The sequence below is a fragment of the Pristis pectinata genome, chromosome 19 (assembly GCF_009764475.1).
Source record: "Pristis pectinata isolate sPriPec2 chromosome 19, sPriPec2.1.pri, whole genome shotgun sequence".
NCBI lineage: Eukaryota > Metazoa > Chordata > Chondrichthyes > Rhinopristiformes > Pristidae > Pristis > Pristis pectinata.
Genome location: NC_067423.1, coordinates 23652220 through 23677724, shown reverse-complemented (window position 1 = coordinate 23677724; position 25505 = coordinate 23652220). Strand labels below are relative to the sequence as shown.

Here is a 25505-nt window from a genome sequence, read left to right as displayed (position 1 = left end):
CAATCCTGTTGAGGAATTGGAATGTGTCTGTACTTCAGCCTTTAGTTTACTCCACATGGATTGTGCAAAACATTCTTCCTTGAAGTCAACACGTAATCCCTTTTATATGGGATACAGCTCCCTGCCTTCACTGTTCATGCTCATTATCTGAATATAGATTCCTGTAGGTCTCAAGCTTCTTTCTTTTTCCTTGCACCTGCAAGCTTACCCTTGTGTTGCAAGGTTCTGAGTCTTTTTTGAAACTGCTTTCCTTAAAGGAACTGGAGTGGCTGGGGAGGTAGAGGAGATGGTGTAAGAAAAAGTGTTAAATGATTAAATGTTAAACGTTGGCTTTTAGATAGACACATGAATATGCAGGGAATGGAGGGATTTGGATCATCTGCAAGCAGAAGGGATTTAGTTTAATTCAGCATTGTGTTTGGCACAGATATCGTGGGCTGAAGGGTCTGTTCCTGTGCTGTACTGTTCTATGTTAAAGTCTTGAGAGGAGTACATTCCGCCTTTTCTACTCTCTTTTGCCTTTTTGAATGACATTAATAGTGCATTATTGTGTTGGTTGTCACAACACAAACAAAGTTTTATCACTGTGCTGAGATTACCCAACTAAATTTAAAGATGCCTCCATTTTAGTTGATGCGGACAAGTACCGTGCTTTACAGAATGAGCTTTCTGGATTTTTAAAGTATGAAGGAATATAGGCAAGTAATGGAATCGGAGTGCAGGGGAAATAGGTTTGATGGGCTGAATTACCTCTCCTATGTTTACTTTATCATCCAGATGTTTCAACCAATACTTATAGATGGACTGAATTTAAAAATGACACTTGTCCTCTTAAAATATTCCAGAATTTATTTCCTCTACCTTGGGTAGTGAAGTAAGCTGGTATCTTTAAATTATGCTGATAATGTCATTAGTTTCACTCATGTCCTTGGTCTTCATGCCTCATTTCTCTCCCTTCACTCATCTTGGTGATCTGTGCTAAAGCTGCTGTTCCAGATGTGGTTTGCACTGTACAGTCTTTCACTTGGGTGGCCATTGAGTTTGAGGACAGCAAGGGAGATGGAGTTCCTTTCAAGGAGTTTGAGGACACAGATGTCGCCTGAGAATGAGGTCATTTAACATTCTGTGTAACAGCTGAGTGAGGTTCTTTCATTGGCTGGAAAATTGTAGGCAAAGTCTGATCAACCCATCTGAAAAACATTGGGCGGCACTGGGCAGGCAGCTGAAGATTCTCCCAGTTTTCCCAGATTTGTCGGGATGCAGAGGGGGTTTGACCAAAATGGATTCTGCCTTCAACTTTGTACCTCTCAGTAGGTTCATTGCTTAGTGGTCAGGAATAGGAACTTGGTCCTTCCTTTTTCTCTATTTCCTTAATAGCATTGAACAAAACAAGGGGGAAGTTATAAACCTAAATTATAATTATGCACACGTTTTGGTACCCACCAGCCAGAGATGGGCTCACATGTACACCAGAAAATGACATTTTAAAAAAAAACTGCAGATGCTGGAAATCTGAAACAAAAACAGAAAATGATAGAAAAACTCAGCAGTCAGGCGGCACCTGTGGAAAGAGAAACAGTCAACTTTTCACAAATGCAACACTTGTACAACATGTATATACCTCATACTTCCTCTCTGCAGTTACATGGGGAACAACAAGACCTTGGAGATGAAGCATACAGTCTAAACAGTCACCCCTCCCCTGTGACCATCCTGAACTGAGAGGACATTGAACTTGCCTCACTGCTGAATCAGAGCCAGCTAAATCAACTTCAGGATCAGATTTGGAGTCATGTTCTAAAATATTTTGTGAAGTTGTTTTCTCTGGGTTAGATGTAAAGAACAGGTCTTTCTGTACTCAAAAATAACTCAGTTTATGTTCCCCACTTTTAACCTCTCACGCACCCCCACTACCCCACTACCCCCCTTCCCTAACCCCTCTCCAAATCTCCTGCTGCAGGTGTGTGATAATGAGCTCATGCTGAAGTTTAATTCAGCATTTGTGCAGACCTATGGAGGGGAGCCTGTGGATGTGGAGTTTACCTACAACAGGTAAAGTCAAACTTTATTTTGGAAAAACTAGTGTAACTTCAAGTAGAAACTAAAATTTGCCAACGTTAATCAGTACATCTTGACTAATTTAGAATGCTTACATTTCAGAGTTTCAGCCCGGAGATGTCACTTGGCCGTGGAACAAGCTATTTATCTCGGTGAAGCAGGTATTGTGACTTTCTTGAGAAATTGGATTTGTTTTCTAACAAATGCCAAAATGGATGGAAATTTGGTGTTTCTTGCCTCCACTATCAGCAAGTGTCATCACATTTGAACTTTTAAGGGACTGTTAAATTTTATAAAGGTTTCAAAAACTGAGCTCCTACAGAAAGCTGGTCTGCTAATTCATTACTATCCTCAAGAAACTAATGATGTTGAGAAGGGAAAGGAATTACGGTTATTGTTAATTCTTGGGATTCAGATCAGAATCTTATAATAATTATTATTCTGTTATTTGTAGGATTTTATATTATATCAACTGAGATACTGTGAAAAGATAAATTAGTGGAAGTAGAAAATCCATTGGATCTTGATTAGATTTCCAGAAGGCATTGCATTAAATTCTTTGAGTTATAAATGAATGAAAATGGTGTTCTGGTGGAGAATGTCTTCTAATCTGAATACATTTATTGACTGAACTGAAAACTGGCTTTTTAGTGTGATGAAATGTAAAATAGTATATTGAAACAGGCAATGTGTAATATGTGTTTTGTGAATGGATACCCAGAAGTAGAAAAAGAACATGATTTCTGGGTAGGCATCGAGCTTAAGCTGTTTCCAACAGACCCTATCAAATCTTGACATACAGAGCAATAATGTTTGATTAGCATATGAAATAAGGTTTTAAAAAATAATATCATAGGTCATTTGAGTACATTTTTGTGATTTGGTGCACCTGGTACTCAAAGTATTAAAAGTTAGAAAACAGTCAACGTGTGACATGAATCTAGTGTTATGGAGAGATTTTCGTTTAAAGTGATCAAAGAAAATGATGAGAGGCATAGGCAATGCAGTTGTGTTACTCACAAGTATCTGATCAACCATGTTTCTTATTTGTTAGAAATCTTTCAATCTTTTACCACAAACTAGTGGATTAATACAATTGATTTCTAGCAAAAACTGCTATTTTTGCAGAAAATAAAGTTAACAATGTTTAGTTTAAAAATAAAACATGTATTTCATGAACAATAGTTCTTGTGTTGAGCTGTTTGGCAATGGGATTATTCTTTTGAATAACAATGCCACTGAGCTTCACAATAGCACCTTATGGGGTTTAGCAGAAGTTGTCTTATAGATACCTCAGCCAACTTTGTAATGGAACAAACAGAATCCAATGGCTTTGAACTGTCTCTCATTTCTTTGGTCCAGTCAGTAACCTGCCATTCCTTTTTACCCATCCCAACCCCAGTTTTGTTTCCAGAAAAGGTTGTGCCCAAATCTCCACAGACTGTTACCACGTGGAATGATATTGACATGGTCTTAAGAAACAAAAGGAAAAATGGCTTCAGGTCACAAGACCAGACCAAGAATGTAAGAACATTTTAGCATTTTTATCAAATGCATAGAATATGAAAACTATGTATTAGAGTATGAAGAATTATTGGAATTTGACTCTGTCACAAATATCACAAATTTTGCACTTCCTTTGTTTCACATTTGGTCTGACTGAACAAGGATTACACTGTTTTCTTCCCCCCTTCTATTTTGAACCCAAGTAGTGAATTCAATATTTTGTATTCAAGGCAACTTCTTTGTCTTGGCCTTTAGAGCCTGAGCTTTCTCCTAATGCTGTGGATAATTTACCTGAGGAGTTCAAGATATGTCTTAAGACTTAATTCATTCTCTACATCAAGGAATCAAGATGACAACCTAGTTTGGTTTTGGTATAGAGAAGGGAAGCACTCAGAATGCACAATCACATTCTACATTTGGAGCTCTAGCTTGTGTTGATTTGCTATTGACGATTATTCATTCTAGTTTAAATAAAAACTACTTTTAACCCTCAGATTTCAATTCCCTTACATTTTTAGGAAATGTGAATTGAAATGATTTAAATGAAAAAGAAAACTACTAAATTTGTTGTTTGAGAAACCTAAAATAACTCTTAAGCAGTTTCAAGCAACCAGTTGGTCAATTTTTTTTTAACTTTTCTATAGGGAAAATGATTGTCAAATATCTGTTTTATTTTTCACTTTTTAAAATAAAGCAGAAGTACTTTTGCATTGAGGGTATAGTGAACTGGTTCATCAAACTTGTGTAGCCCTGGTTATCCAGGCCCCACCCGCTTAGGGTTATCTGTGGTCATTGCATGCCTGGTTTTCAGTTGACCTCAGGACACCTGGATCGCACCAGAAGTTGGGCTCTGACTAATTTTGGCCCCAAAACTTTCTGCAATTTTCCTTGGTTACACGTGTAAGTTATTGTATACCAAGATCATGTCTTTCATTTGGTGAAATAAATCTTTGGCAAGTCACCTTGCAAGTTACAAAATCTCTGGTGCAATTACAATATGCAATTCTACTTGCTGCTAAGTGCACTTCAATAATCTTTTATTTAAAACCATAGATCTCAAATAAATCTTTTTTTTAAATTCATGCATCAATCCTTTTAAACTGGGAATAAAGCCAGATGGGATTCTAGACTTATAAAGCAATCTGGCCTTACATCAGTAGCACGATAAATAACTTCCACATAAAGTGCTCCACTTCAAAAATTTGGCTGCTTGACTGTAAGGGAATGATACTTTGGAAGCTGAAGTTACTATATTACTATACAGCTTATTTAGCACTTATGATCCAATGATTAGTTTGTATTAAATGGTTAATTGCTATGTCGGTAGATATTGTTGACAACATATTTATTTTTATGGTAAAATTTTATTCCAACACTTTTTCAGGAGAAGGATATGAATACAGAGTTAAATAATTCCTGTACAAGTAAAGGTGGCTTATGGCAGGATACTGGAGACACAGTTGGTAAGGAATGTACACCTGTAATAATGCACATGCCTGATAGATTACCTGTTTCTGCACAGACTGGTCAAGGTAAGTGCACGTCAAACCTATTAATTTCCTGAAAATGTAACCCGTGTTTTCAGCACAGAGGGATGGCTCTTTTATAATATAAAAGTAAAACTTGACCCAACCACAACCAATCTGAACTGGAACTCAAACCAAGCCCACAGACTTATAATCTTTTCCAAACCTGACCCAAATTTCACAATAATATGACAATTTTCAATATGCTATTCATATGCAGTAATATTAGACAAATCATCCTGACTCAATCTGAACCTAAATGTTTTATCAAGATGTAGACCTGACCGTGTCCAAGCCCCCACTTATACTTAGCTCTCAAGTCAGAGGGCCAACCTCTATCGGTTGCAAATGTTTATAATTTGCTAAAATGAATGATTAAGCCCAATTCAAAAATAGGATGTTTGAGATTTTTTCCTAAATTGTAACTTGCAACAACCATTTTCCTCCTGCCTGGAGTATAGTCCACTTGGAGGGTTTGTGCTCTGATCTTTCCATGCCCATTTATTGCATCACGTTGGACTTAAGTGTTTGTAGAGAAGATTTTTGGGTCCTTGGCACCTCGTTTTGGTCACATGTAAAGAGACCACTCTGAGGTCAACTAACACAATCCAGGTCAGGATTGTTTTTAATAAAAACAATCTGTGGGGCTAATGTAGAAACTCAAATCATTTCTGTTCTAATGATTTCACTTTGCTGGTACATTGTGCTTGGGGATGAGACTATTAACACTTCAAGATCTTAGACTGTTAAAAGCTTAAAATACTTACAATTTCAATATAGGAAGAAATGTTAGAGCTGAACCATCCAACCAAAAAGTATGTAACTTTTTCAATTTACTGCTGAATGAACATCAAAAGTCTGCAGTCAAACACATTCTCCGTGGTGAGTGCAGACCAACACCATATATCGTGTTTGGGCCCCCTGGCACTGGGAAAACAGTCACCATCCTGGAAGCCATTTTGCAGGTATTTGATATCTTGTATGTTATTAGTGCATTTTAAGATTCCATTGGCTTTTCACAACCTCTTGAATATAGTGAATGGGTTTGCTGCCTGTACTTGGAGCAAGTCATCACACCATTCAGGTCACCAGAGGGGTGGAATATTTCCCCTTCACTTTCTTTGGTTGATCTAACAGTCTCACCTTGGCCTTCATCAGCACTGGAAGGTGTTTTTTTTTCTATCGTTATTCCTGTGTGAAAGATGTTGACCTCTCTACATTCCTGATCTACAGATGAAAGTGGTTAGTCACCTTCCAGTGCACCCTCACCTTCGTGTACACGACTTGTGTCCTGTTATTTGGTGAAAGAGTGAATGTGCTGCACTATCATATCAAGGCTGATTATTTAATGTTGAATTGTGAGGGAATTCATTCGCTCAGAGTTACAAGTATTCTTTAAGGCAGGCAGATTTCATAAAGTAGGAAAATCTTTGAAATGTCAAGTGTTTTAAAAATTAATCTGCATGAAGATTGGGATAGTTTCTAGTTAGTTTCAATAGAAGACTAACTTTCAGTACTCAGTGTCCTTTGTTGTTAGAGCAACGTTTAATGCCACTATTGATTTTCTTTTATTTAGATTCACTTTACTTTGCCAGGCAGTCGGATTTTGGCTGCCGCTCCGTCCAACAGTGCTGCTGACCTGCTCTGTGTACGGTTGCACGAAAGTGGTTTGCTGAAACAAGGAGACATGGTGCGAGTTAATGCCACCTGGAGACTTGAAGAGGTGTGACCGTTTACTCTGTGTAAAAGTTTTTAAGGAGTTTGATGTCAGGATAGAAAGAATCTACTGTACCTACAACCATTCTAATCTAGAAAAGGCCAAAGTTTTGTGAGATTATGCAAAATGCTAACTTTAGGACATGTTAACGAAGGGCCCTCCCTTCTGGCTGCCTGTGCGGCCCTGCATTCAGATCTTCCTCTACACTGTGCCACCAGTTTTATATTGCTGTTTTTGGGAGCTTGCTCATTGCAAATTGGCTGCCATGTTTCCAACACTACCAGAATGGCTGGATGTTAAAATTGTCTATTAAGGGTTTTGGGATATCCTAAAAGAGATGATGTGAAAGGCCCAATGCAAATGCAAGTGCAAGACTGCTTTTCACCCATTCACTTTGACCTTGATCTTTTTAATCGTGCACCTACTCTGACCCTTGGACTTTTGCCCATTTTGTGCTTTGCATAATGATTGTTCCTTTGTCGTTACTTCTGGCCATTGAATATTCCCAGCACCTTCCTCTCAAAGTCATTCACATGCTCATGATGAACCTTCACAGGGAAACGGCTTTCAACATTCCCATAAAAAATGTCACTTGTAAAGTAACTTTAACCACTGCCTTTCTGCATTCTAAGCCAAGGCATTGGTAATTTAGTGAGCTTTTGCCATGCTTGCAATTTGTTTGGCTCTAGTAATTGGACCACTTGTTATGGATCACTCATTTGCCAGCTTGATTTAAAATATTGCAAGAAGCAGTTGATTGCGGACTCATCCCACAGGGATACTTACATTTTTTTTATTTCAGTTTGTGTGTTGTAAAATTAAATATTGAAGGATGGAATCTTTACAGGAGGTGACTATCTGATCTGATAGAGGCAGAACCTTCAGTCTCATGGGGCTATCAGGAAAGACAAGGAAATGTATTAAATGTTGGTCAATTAACTGGATATTAAACCTAATAATCTTTGAGTCAGCAGTATAGCTTTTGACCCTCTGTGTTTCTGAGCTCCACCCATACAAATTCTGTGGTACAGGTTCCTGAACCTGAATAAAGAAAATTAATGGGTTATGAGGCATGAATTGACTAAGATAGATTGGGGAGCTTTTCTAAATGGGTTGACGGTGTATAGGCAAATTAAAGGATTTCTGTATGAATTAAAACAATTATTCATTCTTGTCTGTCACAAAAATATGTTTGGAGAAAGGGCTTAATGGTGGCTTGTGAAGAAAAATGGGGATAGTATTAGATCCCATGAGGAGATGGATAAAATTGCCTGAAAAAGCAGCAGGCCTGAGGATTGCGAGCAATTTAGAATTCAGCAAAGGAGGGCAAGAATATTTATTAAGAGGGGGAACATGGAGTAGGAGGGTAAGCTTGCAGGGAGTATAAAAACGGACTGTAAAAGTTTTTATAAATATGTAAAGGGAGGAAGTTTAGTGAAATCCATTGTAGGCCCCCTCCAGTCAGAAATGGGAGAAATGATAATAGGAACATAAAAAAAGCTGAACATTTGAACACCTATTTTGGTTCTGTCTTCACAAAGGAGAATACAGATAACATACACAGAGAGGTGGTGGAGGTAGATGCATTAGGGACATTTAAGAGACTCTTAGATAGCCACATGAATGACAGAGATATGGGGGGCTATGTCAGAGGGAAGGGTTAGATAGATCTTAGAGCAGGGTAAAATGTCAGCACAACATTGTGGGCTGAAGGGCCTGTACTCTGCTGTAATGTTCTATGTTCTATCCCTGAAATGTTAGGGAACCCAGGGACTAGTGAGCGGGGGGAACTGAAGGAAATCAGTATTCATAAATAAGTAGTGCTAGGGCAATTAATGGGGCTAAAGGCTAGTAAATCACCGGGGCCTGATAATCCACAACCCGGAGTATGAAAGGAAGTGGCCCTGGAAATAGTGAGTGCATTGGTGGTCATCTTCCAAAAATGTTAGAATCTGGAGCAGTTCCTACAGATTGGAAGGTGGAAAATGCAACTTCACTTTTCAAGAGCAAGAGACCAGTAACCATAACATCAGTAGTGAGATAAACTCCAGTATCTATTATTTATATAAGATCTAATAATAGAACACTTGAAAAGCTTGAATGGGATTAGACAAAGTCATCATGATTTATGAAAGGAAAATCATGTTTAACAAATCTACTGGAGTTTTTAAGGATGTGACTGTTAGAATAGATTAGGGAGGACCAGTGGATGTGGTGTGTTTGGATTTTCAGAAGGCTTTTGATAAGGTCCTGCATTAGAGGTTAGCATGCAAAATTAAATACATGGAACAGGGTTGGGGTGGGGGGGCGGGGTTGTAATATATTAGCATGGATTGAGAATTGTTGATGAACAGGAATTCAAAAGTAGGAATAAATGGGTCTTTTTTCTGGCTGGCAAGCAGTGATGAGTGGGATGCCATGGGGATCAGTGCTTGGGCTCCAGCTACTCACAATATATGTGACTGATTTGAATGAGGGAACTGAATATAACATCTCCAAGTTTGTAGACAACACAAAGCTAAGGAGGAACACAAGCTGTGAGGAAGATGCAAAGAGGAGCCAATGTGTTTTGGACAAGTTGGAGTGAGTGGGCATATGCTTGGTGAATGCAGGTAATCCACTGGATCTAAAATCAAAGACAAATTATTATCTGAGTAGTGATAGATTGGGTGAAAAAGGAGATGCAGTGGAACTTGGGTGTCCTTGTACAGCAGTCACTGAAAGCAAGTGTTAGGGTGCAGTAAGCAGTTAGAAAGGTAAATGGTATGTCGGCCTTCACTGCAAGCAGATTTGAATATGGGACCAGGGATGTCTTATTGCAGCTCTACAAGGCCTTTTGAGTCCCATCTGGAGTATTGTGTTCTGTTTTGTTCTCCTTATCTGAGAAAGGATGTTCTTGTCATGGAAAGAATGTAACTAAGGTTTACTAACCTGATTCCTGGGATAGCAGGAGTAAAGGGTGAAGAGAGGTTGGATCAGTTAGGCCTATATTCTGAAGTACAGAAGAATGAGAAAGGATCTTGTGGAAACCTATAAAATTCTAATAGGTCTAGACAGACTAGATTTAGGGAGGATGTTTTCAATGCCTGGACAGTCCAGAACAAGGTGTCATGGTCTATGGAGTATGCTGTTTGGAACCAAGATCAGAAGAAATTTCTTCTGAGGGTGGTGAACCAATGTTATTCCCTACTACAGAGGGCAGTGGAGGCCAAGTCATGAAATATACAGTATTCAAGAAGGAAGTAGATCTATCTATTTCTTCATGTTAAAGGGATCAAGGGATACAGGGAGAAGGCAGGAACAGGGTATTGAAGTGAATGATCGGCCATGATCACATTGAATGGTGGAGCAGACCTGAAGGGCTATGTGACCTACTCCAATTTTCTGATATTCTATTTTTCTACTCTTTTATATGAAAACCATCCTGAATAGTTTATTTACTTATCTAGTAGATTCCTGAATCTAGTTTTATCTTTCTGTTGTGTTACTGTAACAGTTGCTTTGGAACCAGTATCAGGTAGTTCATTCATCCATTTAGTAAATGTGTGTATTTTTAAAAGCTAACAAGCTAAATGTTGTTTCTGTTCTTGTTAAAATTAAGTATTACAGTGAGTCCATCTGTTAAAACATGGAGCAGTAGTTTAGCTGAAGTCCAGCCATTCTCTTGTCACTATGGATGTATGTGAGGACCATGACCATCTTTGGAGAAGATCCCAGTTAGCAAACAAAACTTATAAAAGTTTATGATTTGGCCCATTATTACTGGTCTGAATTGCTACAAGATTACTGCCTTGTGTTTGTTAGTAAATGAATTGCCTATTTGAAAGTTGGTGTTTGAATATTTGTGCTGCCATATTTTTTAAAATTTTTGAGTAAGAGTTTTTCAAAGTATTAGATGTGTACTACGAATTTTGTTCTCACGGCTTCAGTTTTGTTCTTTTCTGCATTCTTCAAGATTTTTATATGTTGGAGTGTTTAAATTATTTTCAAACTATAGTCTGTTTACACATTCTAACATTTCTTTTATCATTTCTTTCTTGCTTTAAGTGATCCAAATTCATATCCCTTGTCCTAGCTCAGACCTTTCCTTTGAAATGACCACCATATAAAATGCCGTGACTGGGGTTTTCCCCAGTGAAAACACATCTGTATAGGGAATACAAAGATTTTAATATTATCTGCACCTGAAGAGTACAGAAGCTTCCATGTGTTTAAATTTAACACTGTTCAGTAATTGTTTGGTTACAGGTCCCATTTCTAGCTGCAAACAACCTGAGGTAAGAATAGAAATGATAATTTTCTGACTTAATCACATTTATTTCCTTTCCAGCATATACCTGAAACTGTACTGCTGTACAGTAAAGATGGAGAAGATCTCTGGGAAGCAGCACGCTGCAGGATAATAATAAGCACCTGTAGCACAGCTGGGTTATTCTGTCAAATTGGATTAAGGTACCATGAAGCAAGTAACAATGAAATACTTTGCAAAGAAATTCCACGGTAATATAATTGCACACAAATATTGCTGTCTAGGCTTGGAAGAACAAATATAATCCACTTTCCTTTTTTATTTTTGTATTGACCTGGCCTTGCAAATATGACAAGGTGCACTTAGAGTAAAGCATCTTAAAATATGTGAAATTAGCTGCAATAGTTTAAAATTATGAAGAGAAAAAAAAACGATTGCCTTTAGGATAGTGCTTAGCATTTACCTTCTTCTTTAGCATTCTTCAAAAATTTGACTAAAGATATTAATTTCACTTAAACTTGGTTTATTGTGAATACTATTTTTATATAGAGAAAACTGACTGTTACAGAACATTATGCTAATTGTTCACCAAGAACAAAAGAACTAAGAACGATTGATAAAGTTATTCTTGGTGACATGCAGTGGTTCAGGTTAAGATTTCTTTTTTATTGTAAGTGGCTGATAACATATAGAAAGATGACATTTTCCTTCCAAAACAAGTGATTGTGTACTGTTTTGCTTTCACTAATACATTAAAGGAGTGGACACTTTACTCATGTTTTTGTGGATGAAGCTGGTCAAGCCAGTGAACCTGAATGCCTCATCCCTCTGCTGCTGGTATCTGAGAAAGATGGACAGGTATGACAAGCTAGCAAAAAAAAAAGCTAGGTTTGGTTTGGACTGAACAGTTAACATACATGTACTTTAGGTGGCACACCATTCACCAGGCTAGAACTCCCAAGTTCAATTCCACTCTCAGCTCCCACTGAAAATCTTCAACTGATGGATGTTGTGAAGTCAGCTAGGGGAATAAAAAACTTACATTCTGATAAAAGCTTATGAACCTGAATAGTTAATTCTCTGTCTCCGCAGACTCTGCCTGATCTGAGTATTTCCAGCAATTTTCCCCCTTGTTTCAGATTTCAAGCATCTGCAGTATTTTGCATCTATTCTGCAGAATGAGGATCATTTATTTTTAGCTCTGCCAGGTGCATGGTATTTTGATAGATTAATTTAGTAAAATGAATTTCAAAAATAATTGGTGATAAAATTTCCAAAATCAAATAATTTGTGTTGATGTAATCACTATTGGAAAAATAATTCATCAGAGGCATTTTGTGTTGATGTTCTCGTATCCCCAGTTCCAGCATCCATTCAGTTTGTTCACCTGTCAGTGAATTGGACAATCATCTGGCCATAGCCAAAGTTCTTATGAAACATTTTGCAGGAAGTGGAGTAGGACTGAGCTCAGTTTTTTTTTTTCCTGATATTGATAGTCATAATTGATTTACTGTAGTATTATAAATTAAGATTTTAATTTTTGTCTTAGACCCAACTGACTAGGTAGTTTTGCTTTATGTTTAGCTCTTCCCATTTCATGGAACATTTTGGGTCTGGAATAGGTTTTTCATGAGCTAGCAGTAAAGATGGATAACAGGTGTATGTTCAGGTTTGTTTGTTATGGGTTTCTTGCATGGACTCACTTCTTTAAACTTTCAGTTTAATTAAGGATGGATGTGAGATTGCAAAAGGAAGTAGCACTGAGATTCTGTGATAGTTTGAAATGTCTGTCTTCAGGGTACAGGAATAATAGATAAATGAATAAAGGCTTCTATAAACTGCAGCAATAATTAGCCCTTGTGCAATTATTTATTAAACCAACAGATTGTGCTTGCCGGAGATCCAATGCAGCTGGGACCAATAATAAAATCTAGAATTGCCACAACTTATGGTCTGTCTGTTTCACTTTTGGAGAGACTAATGGCCCAGCCTTTGTATTCTAGAAATGAAACCTTGTGTGCATTTGGATCCTACAATCCACTTTTTGTGAGTTTAAATATTTATTTATTGCAAATACTGAGCTTAAGGTGATTTGTTTGTATTTGCCATTTTGTTGGAATTATGACGTTATTGCAATCATGGAAATGTGGTTGAGGAAAGGCCAGGACTGGCAGCTTAATGTTCCGGTGTATAAAAGTTTTAGATGTGGCAGAGGGAATGCAGAAGAGGAGGGCGAGAACAAAATAGCAATACTTAGACAGGATATCCTGGAGGGATCGTCCATTGAGGGCATATGGATGAAACTTAGCAGAGGAGCAATTACTTTGCTGGGCTCATGCTACAGGCCTACCAATAGTCAACAGGAATTAGAAGAACAAATATGTTAGCATATCATAGAAAGAATAAAGGGATCTAGTAGTGGGGGATTTTAACTTCCCCAATATTGACTGGGATTGCCTTGGTATAAGGGGCTTAGATGGGCTGGAATTTGTTAAGTGCTTTCAAGGAAATTATTTGAGGCAATATGCAGAGAATCCTACAAGAGATGGAGCTGTATTCAACCTTATCCTAGGAAATGAAACTGGGCAGGTGGTGGAAGTGTCACTGGGGGAATACTTTGCGTACAGTGACCATAATTCTGTTAAGTTACAATGGAGTTATGGAAGGGGGTAAGAATGGTCCTCAAGGTCTTGAATTGGGGGAAAGCTGATTTCTAAACCCTAAGCGAGAACCTGGCAAAAGTAGATCGTGACCAGATGCTTGAAGGGAAGACAACAGTTGACAAGTGGGAATCTTTTAAAAGTTAGTAAGAGTTCAGGGCCAGCATGTTCCAGTGAGGATGGATGGCAAGATTAGGGAACCTTGGATATTGAAGGTTTGATCGGGGGGGGGGGGGGGGGAAGAAAAGGAAACATTTATGGCAGGTATAGGCAACTGGAATTGAGGGAGTCTCTTGAGGAATATAGAAAGTTCAGGAGAGAACTTAAAAAAAAAGAAATTCGAAGGGCAAAAAGAGGTCTTTTTTTTTATTATTTGCCCATAATTCTTCTAGTAAGTTTTAGCAACCCTATTAATTTCATGAGTCAGAGCCACTTGTTTTGAATTTTACTACCTAAAAAAAAACAATTCGTAGACTGGTTTTAAGTGTATAGAAAACTAAATGTATTCAGATTTGCAGTAAAAGTGTAATATTTCTTTTTAGGTAACAAAACTAGTGAACAATTATCGGTCACATTCATCTTTGCTTGACCTGCCCTCTAAGCTGTTCTATCATAAAGAACTGAAGATGTGCATCGATCAGTCTGTGGCCAATATGTTTTGTAACTGGGAAAAATTGCCTAAGAAAGGATTTCCAATCATTTTTCATGGACTGAGGGTATGTTGTTGAGCATAGTACATTTCCAAAGACTTCAACCTTATTCCTAATTAAAACATTTTCGTTTGCATGGTTGTATTTCAATAAATCTATCCAAAATAAGAGTTTTTTTAAGGTTCAGTTATCAATCTCACTGTCTCATTTATGTAGGGTATCAGTGAGACCATATCTGGAGTATTGTGTACAGTATTGGTTTTCTTAATTAAGTAAAGATGTTAATACATTGTAAGCAGTTCAGGGAAGGTTTTGTATGACTATGGAAGGGACGGCTTGTCTTATAAGGAAAGTTGGAGAGGCTAGACTTGTATCTGTTGGAGTTTTGAAGATTTGAAGCATAAAATCCTGAGGGGTCTTAACAGGTTGGATGTGGAAAAGATGTTTTCTCTTTTGGGAGAACGTAGAATGAAGTGTCTGTTTAAAAATGATTTGTTTAGAGAGAGCTGAGGGGAAATGTTTTCTCTCAGATAGTTGGGAGTCTTTAAAATTCTGTTCTTCAAAGGGCTGTGGAAGTGGAGTCTTTAAATATTTTGAAGGCAGAGCTGGATAGATCCTTGATCAGCAAGGGGGTGAGTGACTAAATGGGAAAGGGCAGCTGAGGTTACATTAACATTGGCCATGATATTATCAAATGGTGAAGCATGATCCAGGAGCTCACAGCCCTGCACCTACTCTTAATGTGTAATCTCTTACGGGGCATTTACTTGATAAGCATTTCAACTGAATGGGGAAAATAGGTAACATAAAATATTGAAAACACTCAACGGATCAAGCAGCAAAAGTGGTAAGAAATGGTCATTATGGGTCAAGAACCCTTCATCCATTTTTTTTGAGAAAACTGTGTGTGTTTAAGTTGCGGGGGGGAGGGTGGAGAGAACAGAAAGTGCAGACCAAAGTTGTCAAGATAACAATTACTTTCAAAACAAGCAGTTGAAGAAAGATAAGAATAAAGAAAGAAATTGAAATTGAGAGGTCAAGCCTCATTTGTGGGGAGAGGATAAATGGTTCTTATCTGAAATTGGTAAATTCAATATAAGAGCTGCAATCGATGTTAACACAATGGTGATCATTTTTGCAGGTTTCGCTAAGGTACGGGTGACCACATTGTGAACAGTAAATGCAATAAACAATCTACACTGGAGAAACCAAATTGAGATTGGGTGGCCACTTTGCAGAAGACATCTGTTCAGTCCGCAAGGGTGATCTTGAACTTCCAGGTGTCCATAGCTCCAATTCCACATCGCACTCCTGCTGACCTTTTTGTCTTTGTGCTTCTATGTCACTTCAATGACACCCAATGCAAACTTAAGGAAAAACTTCTCATCTTTCATTTGGGTACATTGCAGCCCTCAGGACTTCATAGCAAACTCAGTAACTTGTAGTAGCCATCCCTCTATTGCTGTCTCCATTGATGTGTCTTTACATCTCCACTTCAATTTGTTTTTTTTTCTCCATCTCAAGAATGAAACTTCTCTAAATTTTGTCTACAAGTTACACAAAAATGAAAGTAATATTTCTCTTATTTTGCCTCTTCTGCTACAGAAATCCTCTTAATCTTTCTTGGCTCTAGACTTGATTTCAATGCACTCCTGCTCTGCCACTCTGGCTTCATTTAGTATACATTGAAATCTCTCAAAACTCTGCTGCCCAAAGATCAGAGGAATTTTTAGCATGGAATGAAGGAATGAAAACTAGTTTATCAAGATCCAAGAGTTTAACAAACCATATAAGAATGATATTTACTCCTGCTGAAACAAAGCAATGTGTCTTCAGTGGTTTTTACAGTGGGAATTGAAAAAAAAACTTGAAACCCCATCAAATTAGTAACTGTGATTGCCTCAGCAAAAGGTACAACAGCACACCCTCTGGAGGAGTTTGGTATCACTGACAACTTTTATATTGTTTAATTGTGCATGTGTGGTTTGCCAGTTTTACGTGGTAATGCTAGTGAGAAATCACTGACCAGTATGGAATATTGAATCCAAGAACATACTGATCACATAAGTCACTCAGCAATGGTGGCAAGAAAGCAACTTGTGAGGAAGTTGCTTTTACTCCCTCTGTAAATTTATGTACCTTGTAACTGTATCTGTGTTGTGAAATGCACCCAGAAACTTGCATGGAATACAAAAAATGAAGTATGTTCTTTTAGATACAGCAAAGATCCATTGCACTTCCATGCAACATGTTACAGTTGCAGGAAGGTGTGTATGATATTTCATTCTTACGAGTAGTATCAGATTCTAATTTTGTAACTATTTAGTGTATTCAGTGTGCTTGAATTTCAGGGAAATGAAATGAGGGAAGGTAGCAATCCATCATGGTTCAACCCTAAAGAGGCAGTTCAAGTTATGCGTTATTGTTGTCTGCTGGTTAAACTTTGCACAAGTCCAGTACAGCCTTCTGACATTGGGATCATAGCACCCTACCAAAAGCAGGTATTCAGTAACTTCGTGTTTATCCTTTTCTGCTGTGGGACATCTTCATTAATTGATCTTTTGCTTATGGTGGAAGTCAATGGCAATTCAGGACCTAATGACATTTGTAGACATCAAATGCAATGTGATATTTGTTACTTACTAATAATGTTTCCCAATTAAAATTGTGTCAAGACAAAGATTGAAAACATGGAACAGTGAGATAGTAATTTATTATTAAAATCAATTAAAAAAAAATCTTACAAGAGAAAATACCAGACCTAATGCTGATTGTGAGCAAGATATACAACAATGTAGATGAAAATATCAAATTCCTGGATCACCATGAAGCCCCTGCATAAAACTTATTTTTTTGTGGACACAGGTACAAAAAATTAGAGTCCTCCTCCGAAATGTTAACCTTACTGACATAAAGGTTGGATCTGTTGAAGAATTTCAAGGCCAGGAGAAAATGGTTATAATTGTGTCAACAGTGAGTTCCATTAATTTCTGTGTTAATTTGGCATCTTTAAGCCATGTATTAACAACTCAGTAACATTCAACATTAATCTGGAAATAGTCTACCATTTACAACTCCACTAAATTTACTAAATGAAAGCATTTGTTTTCCCATATATAACCTGTTCTGCTGCCTCTAGACATTGACCAATATTCTTAAGGGGATAACTATTTAGCTTGTGTGATATTTGATCATTTAATAATTGTTAATCAGTAAAATATTTAGTTACAATAGAAAACATTTAGGATCATAATGGATGATAACTTCAGGACAGTTATGTTCAGAGTTTACATTATTAGTGTGATTGAGCTATATAATTGTTTCGACCACTCTGCAGATCACAAACCAACCTGCACTATATTTTCAAAAGACTTGTCTTGTTTGTTAATGGATTACACAGTAATGATGCTCTTGGAGTTACTTGAGTACTAGAGATTGAAGCAAATATTTATTTAAATTACTGTTCTAACATCTACAGTTAAATAATTTTAAATGTTGGCAACACGAGGTTTATGGAAAAGATATCAACCCTTTATTGGTTATGAGCTGATTTTTCTCTGGTCCCGTACGCCTGAAACCATTAACCATACTTACGTACAAGTGCTATTTCGAGGTAAAGCAACCTGCCACAAGTAATAATCCTACTGTGCAGCATTACTTTTCATATTCACTTAGTAATATTTTAAACACTCAAGTTATTTCACTTTTTTTTAGGGAGGATATTAAATGTAGAGCAAATCAAGGTGAACACGCTGCCTTTTTTGTTAGATTGCACTTTTGTTTGCCTTTTTGTTAGAAATCTTACAAACAAAACATTTATTGCAAAGGTACGGTCAAATGAAGAAGATCTGTCTGAGGATACGCGTTATGTCTTGGGATTTCTTTCCAACCCCAAAAGATTTAATGTGGCAATCACCAGAGCTAAAGCATTACTGATCTTGGTTGGGAATCCCCATATTCTCCTCCAGGTTTGTAGAGCTCTTTGTGGAATAGAATTTTTGTACAGATATGCATTAAAACAAAAACAATGTTACTGTGTAAAAGCTATATCAAAGTCTGTGTGAATGCCCTGTAATTACAAGCTATATTTTTTTTAAAGATTACAATAATAGTTGCGTGAAAATTGGTAACATTTTCTTAATTCTGAAAGAATAAGTGGCATTTAAATTAAATGGTACCCCCTTGATAATAATGTAGTATTCATTAAGTTTAAAGCTGTTTTAAAAATGTGTGAATCATTACAGGATCCATGCTGGGGTGCACTTCTGGAATACTGCGTTCTAAATGATGCATATTTTGGTTGTAATCTTCCAAATGAACTTCTGGCTCAGTGAGGGTAAGTTTCTTTCTAATTTCTGATTAATGCATGGTTCCATCTTGTCTACACCATAGTGTTTTAAACTATGCTAATGGTTCAGCTCAATCTAAGCTTGGGTAGTATCTCTGAACATACATCTCTGAAAGATCTAATATAATGGAAGACTGTTTAATGTGAAAGTTAACAGAGTAAACTCAGAAATATACCCACACAGGCAAGAAAAGAATAACCTCTGACATACTTGAGTGGAAAACATAATATTTTATAGGGGCATTGTTTTATTTCTGGAAGTAACACAATTATAAGAGGATGGTTGTAGAGTTCTGTAGCCTTTCAACTCCAGCATCCAAGTGCTTCTAGGTTCAGTAATAAAACCAGAAAAGGAAAATTTTGACAAATTGAGAAAGAAGACAGTTCAGGAGGGAAATTCTGCATCAACATTTGATATTTATGGTGCCACTAGGTCTATGGTGAGCCAATCATGGCTGGTTTTTGTCAGGTTTATTTGAAGCTATTCTAATTTAAGCATTTCAGTTTCTGCTTTATTTGTGCCATTGAAATGTAGAGTCTTACAATCGATCACCCACTTGGTCTATCTTCTTAAGGGTATATTTTTGATAGACCCATTAATTATAAAATGCACCTGCCTAAACAATTGCTTGTATCACATGATTTTTTTTTCCCTGTGATCCTCAGGTGTGATGCATCTATTTCTGATACCTGCTTTAAAATACTACAATTTTTGGAACATGTTTTCAAAATCAAGACTTCTTCAGAGGAAAGTGATGCCATCACATAGTATTGCTGATTCTAAAGATTTTAATTGGAGGTTCAGATGCTAATCCCTTTCCCTCTTTCTTGAAATGTTAAATTTGAAACTTGGCAAAGTTCTTATTTGTTTTGCTGTAGAGATGAATCAGCTTAGATTTTCTTTGTTTTTTTCATTTCTCTCTCTGTAATTGTCATGCACCCTATGTAATACATCTATTTAAAAAGTAAAATGTAACATGAGCATTAACAATGTTGCTGTTTTTCTTAAAACCTTGGAAATGACAAAAAGCCCTATTGGAATTGCAGTTTCTTTAAATGTTGTTACTTCAAGAATCAGGCCACAAGATGGAGCACTGATGCAAGGCATAGATATTCATTGTGGTCACCTGTGATGAACAGTATATGGGTGTTTGAGTGTTCTGTTCCACTTCTAAAAATTCTTTATTGCATTCATAGAAAACAGCTTTCTAATAATATGGAATTACTAAAGGGTAAAATAGAATACCAAGATGAAAACAGATTAACAAAACAAAATACCCAATTAATGATTGAAGTATGCAGTAGCTACTATTTTATAAAGACCTGTTTTCAGGATACCTTAAGCTACTTTAGAATGCTACTGTTTGTACAATAGGGTAAAAAATGCCATCACTATAAAATTAATACCTGTACAGTGGTTATTAGGCAGAAATTAGTAGAAATAAACAGATTCTTTGAGTTGTTAGGCCATTGTTATTCACAATCTATTTGGCTTAAGGTACTAAATGTTGCATTTCCAAGTTTGCTGATGGTGGATTGAGAGTAGGAAGATGTAGAGGCTGCAAGGAGATATGGACAAGCTGAGTTGGCAAGAATACAGCAAATGCAATATAACCGTGGGAAATGAGGTTATCATAAAGCTGCAGATGATAGAAATCTAAACTACAAGCGGAAAATGTTGGAAACACTGGGCAGGTCATAGATGCTTTATTAGAACAAACATTAACTCAGTTTCTCTTTCCAAAAAGGCTGTCTGACTTGCTGAATATTTCCAACATTTTGTTTTTTTTCCCCATGTACATAAAAAGCAGAGTAACACTCTAGTCTCACCAAATAATGTTCAAAGAGGCCAACATGCAAGTGCAGCAAGCAACTAAGAGGGCAAAGTAGAAGAACAAGGAAGTCTTACTACAGTTTTAGTATCCTTACCACAAGAAAGGATGCCATAAAGAGTGCAGCAAAGATTCAACATACAGGTTCCAGGGGTGGCAGGTTTGCTGTACAAGGCAACACTGAGATGACTAAGATGAAATTCCCTGGAGGTTAGAATAATGAGAGCTCAGTGAAACTGTCAAAGGTCTGGACATACAAGATACAGAGAGGACGTTATCCCTTACTATGGAGTCGAACACCAGAGATGAGGAAACATTTCTTCAGTCAAAGGTTGGTGAATCTTTAGGAAGGCTGTGGAGGCTCAGACATTATATTCATTCAAAACAAAAATGTCAAGGAATCAAACAGGTGCTGAGTTGGATCAGCACTGGAGCAAGCTCGATGAGCCAGATGGCCTACTCCTGCTCCTTTTATTAACGGACAATCTCTGTTTCTCCTTTCACCAACAAAACTGACCAAAACACTCTATACAGGATACATTATAAAACACCTTGAATGATAGAAATCTGGTCAAGTGTCTGTAATTGAAACTAATAGACATACAGTAAGATGATCCATGAGCAATCTGCCTTTTATGATTAATTGAGACAGTAGATGGAGGAACTCCTCACACCAGGATATACTAGCACCCTCCATTTCCCTTTTTCTTTACACACACCATCACCTCACACCACATCATATACCTCAAATGAATGTTTGATACACAAATACTTTTTAAATAAGAACAAATAAACATTGACTTAAATCACCTTTCAGAAATAATTCAGAATTTAACGATTTAGGAGTTTTAAAATACACAATTTCTTCCTGTAAGGTTATTTTAAAAAGCAAAGTTAAACATAGGGTTTTTTAAATTTGGAAGTCATAAACAAATTGATAAATTTAAGAGAAAGATTAGAATTCTTCTTTGACGTGAAGGGTTGTTAAGACACAGAATCCCCTATCAATATGGAAGTCCAAACCATTAATACCTTTAATACTTTTTATTTAAAGAAAGGATAAATTTAAGTAGATCTGTGGCTTCATTACCCTCTTTTAAAACAACTGACAGCTTACACATTAACTCCTCTACTTGGCACTCTTTAATTTCGTATTTAACAAGGTGCCTTTCACCCTATCCTGTTATAGTAAAACTCCAATAATCTGCTATCCAACTATTCAGAAATCCCGATGGTTCAGCATCAGGCTCGCCGAATACTCAGTCACACGTTCCCTTACGGTCACCAGGGCCTCCATTCTTGCACTTCCTTAAAACTCACCTGGTTGTTTCCCATGTTGTCTTGAAGTTTCCCAAGCTTTTTTTTAAACTTACCAGATTCATTGGAATTCTACTATTTCCAATATTATTAAGTATTGAAAATATTAAGACACCATTGTTAGTCACATGTACATCGAAACACAGTGAAATGCATCTTTTGTGTAGAGTGTTCTGGGGGCAGCCCGCAAGTGTCGCCACGCTTGTGGCGCCAACATAGCACGCCCACAACTTCCTAACCTGTACATCTTTGGAATGTGGGAGGAAACCCACGCAGACATGGGGAGAACGTACAAACTTCTTAGAGACAGTTGCCAGAATTGAACCCAAGTCGCTGGCGCTGTAAAGCGTTACACTAACTGCTACACTTGGAATTATATCCAATAGTCAGAAGAAAAATTGCTAATCCAGCACCAAACTGAGGTATGCTGGATTAAGAATTGTACTGCAGTTCTTTGTTCCATACCCATTTACTGCCTTGCAAGTAAAAGCCTAGTCTGACTAAATTTAAGACAACCCACCATTCCACACATCAATCCAGTTAACCTCGTCCCAGCTGTTTCCAAACACATTTACACGGTACTCCAGATATGGCCTCATCTTTGCCCCATACAACTGAAACATACCCTCCCTACATTTGTATTCAGCTCCCCTCATAATAAATGACATCATTGTACCTGCATATCAACTTTTTGAAAATCATGCACTAGCACACAGAGAACCCTCTGCAATCTCTCACCACTTAGATAATATGCTACTTCTTTTCTCCTCCCCAACTGGGCAAGTTTACATTTTCTCACAAACTCCATTTGAGGCACCTTTGGCCACTCACTTAACCTGTTTGTATCCCTCTATTGTCTCTTACATCTTCATCATGACATGCCTATCTTCATGCACTGAAGAAAATTCAGTGATACTCACTTTAATCCCTTCAGAATCATGAAATAAGTTGCAAAATGTTCAAATACCAGCACCAGTTCCTTTGGCACACCAGTTGCAATATCCTGCCAATCAGAAAAATACCAAGTTATGCATACGTGTTTAGCCAGCCAATCTTCTATACTACATCATGAACGTTTTCCATAACCTGTGATGTGACACCTTATTAAATGCTTTCTGTAAATCTGTATATATCCATGTGTTCCCCAAATCCACCCAAGTTGTTTTCTTAAAGAACTCCAATAATTTAGTCAAAGGATTTTTTTTTATAAAACCATGTTGACTGATTCCTTGATTTTTTTTGTCTTGCTACAAAGCCTTAGTAAGAGCTTCTAATAGTTTCCATATGACATGTGTTAAGCTAACTGGCCTTTAATTTTCTGCTGTCTTCCTTTTTAAATAAAGGAGTTACCATTGGCTATTTCAGTCTAACGGAACTTTCTACAAATTGATGGACATTTGGAAAAATTTCCAAGAGATTACTTATTTGTTGGGTATCTCAAAACAAATTGTGCTCACTTAAGTTTCAAATGTAGACAAATTTTGCAACCCAACTGTACCATGTACCATGTCTCAAAGCAAATTAAATATCCACCTTGTACAAAATAACAAGTTTTAAATGTTGGTTTTGGGGAAAATATTGGTCAGGGCTTGCTCTCCAATTAACAAGTGATCCTTCATGCCTACTTAAGCAGACAGGACCTCCACTTTCTTACTTGATCAATGGCACTTTCTACCAAGCACGGTGCATTTTGATATCGTGGCAGCAGTGATTATATGTTCAAGTAGAGGAATGGGGCTAGAACTTGCATAGCCACTCTAGTTTTATTAAAGTATGCAATTTGACATCTATTATTTGTACAAACCCTTCAAACATAGTCAAGTGACTGAATTGCTGCTGTAAAATAGTCATTTTACTCACCTAGTCAGAAGACCTTCAGAGGTTATAGCACAATTTTGTAATAGATCAGATAAACAGGAGTCTGTTGAAAACTGACAGCAAATAAAAGTACATCATAATAATCAGAAACAAATATATGCAGCAGAAATTGGAGAAAGCCAAGTTTCCTGCAGGCCCTCAGGTACAACATCCAACACTGCAGTGGCCAACCTATTATAAAAAGATGAGAAAATACACCACAGGGTGTTGCCATTTGGCTAATCAAGACTATGTTGGCTGTACGCTAGAGCAATCTAGCTGCTCCCTCTCCCCTATCCTCTCACTGTAGCCTGCAATTTCCCTTTTAAGCACTTACTAATTCCTTTTTGAACATCATAATTGATTCTACTTTCACTATTCCTTGCAGTACATTCCAGATTCAAATCATTGTGTAATTTTTCTCATCTTGCTTTTGGTGCTTTCATTTTACATTCTCTAGTTCTTGACCCTTCTGTCAATATGAAGAGTCTGCATTCATCTACCGTTCCTGTGTGGATCAAGGTTGAAGTACCTAGATTTGGGGGTAATATAGCTTGGATTGAGAGTTTGTTAACAGATAGAAAACAGAAGGAACAAACAGGCTGGAAACACAGGAGATCAGTAGCATCTCTGGAAAGTGTACAATTCAGATACAAGTGAGTGCAGAGCAGAGGTGGTTGAGGGTCTTGTCAATCAAGATGCAGGGTTATGCTCAACTGAGAAATGACAAGATTTTCATGGAAGATAACTAACAAAAACAAAAACAGAAAATGGAAATTTAGAGACCAAGCTCTTGCAGGAAATATGCTGGGAATCAGTCACCCATAACGATTATCAGGCAGTCTATCCCTAGACATGGCAATAGGGTAGTCAAAGAGTTAAAGACAGATCAACAGTTGGTTTTGTTATTTTCCAGAAAAAAAACAATGCTGGAAGACCTCAGAAGGTCAAGAGAATCTGTGGAGAGAAATGGTCTACGTAAGTATTTCAGGTCAAGACCTTGCATCAGCACTGATAGGGAAGAGGAAAAAGATTGCCAATATAGTAGTACATGGGGGGAGGGGGGGGGGAAAGAGGGAGAGGGGGGCGGGAAGAGGGAGAGGAGAGGAAGGAAGGGGGGAGAGAGAGGAAGGGGTAAGAAAACAGAGGCTGGTAAGTGATAAATTCTGGATACCAGCAGCTTGACGTCGCTTTTGTCTCAATCATTTTCCAGTTTGGGCTCCGTTGTAAAATGAACACCCTTTTCAATTTCTACAATTACCTCAACATCAAATGGTCCATCTTTGATTCTTCTGTTCGCTCTCCATTTTTGGAGTAAAAACTGGTTAACAGCCCAAGCCTGCTTCCCACAAGGACTCTATTCCATTGTCACTATGACAGAACCACCTTTCAGATCAGAGTTCTTCATGCATTTTTCTCAACTGAGGATTCTTCTCCACATTTGACAGAGCCCTTGATAGTAACAATCATCCCAACATCTCTCTCCCCATTTCTTCCAGAATGATGGGATTTCCCTTATTTTCCACCAGAGTCCCCACTCAACAAATCATCATCCACCTTCGTCATCTCCTATGATGTTACTCGTATATCCATCATTCACTACCCACCCTCCAGCTTTCAACGTTCCAAACACCTCTCATTGACACTTGCTCTATTGTCATTCTTGCTTCTCATTGTCCAGGGGCTCAAGCAATTCACGGTAAAACAGCAATTTACATGTTTCAATTCCATATCCGGTTCACAACATGGGTGCCTTAAATGAGGAAAACCAAATGCAGTTCAGCT

The 25505-nt window shown here is 37.5% G+C and overlaps 1 protein-coding gene across 3 annotated transcripts in view; it reads left to right on the top strand.

Moving 5' to 3' along the window:
- Positions 1-19699, top strand: part of mov10l1 (Mov10 like RISC complex RNA helicase 1) — a 43214-nt gene extending 23515 nt beyond the window's left edge. Inside the window, exons 13-27 of one of the 3 annotated variants that reach the window (XM_052033893.1) lie at positions 1961-2052; positions 2161-2219; positions 3461-3582; positions 4949-5027; positions 5871-6055; positions 6667-6813; positions 11138-11259; positions 11815-11914; positions 12941-13102; positions 14259-14432; positions 16718-16867; positions 17232-17339; positions 18194-18334; positions 18611-18702; positions 19381-19699. In XM_052033893.1, coding sequence (XP_051889853.1) covers positions 1961-2052; positions 2161-2219; positions 3461-3582; positions 4949-5027; positions 5871-6055; positions 6667-6813; positions 11138-11259; positions 11815-11914; positions 12941-13102; positions 14259-14432; positions 16718-16867; positions 17232-17339; positions 18194-18334; positions 18611-18700 — 1731 coding nt within the window. In that variant the 3' untranslated portion in view covers positions 18701-18702; positions 19381-19699. Of the gene's footprint in view, positions 1-1960; positions 2053-2160; positions 2220-3460; positions 3583-4948; positions 5097-5870; positions 6056-6666; positions 6814-11137; positions 11260-11814; positions 11915-12940; positions 13103-14258; positions 14433-15507; positions 15861-16717; positions 16868-17231; positions 17340-18193; positions 18335-18610; positions 18703-19380 lie in introns of those variants that run through there. The other 2 variants (XM_052033891.1, XM_052033894.1) reach the window with 2 other exon arrangements.
- The last annotated feature ends 5806 nt before the right edge of the window (positions 19700-25505 follow it).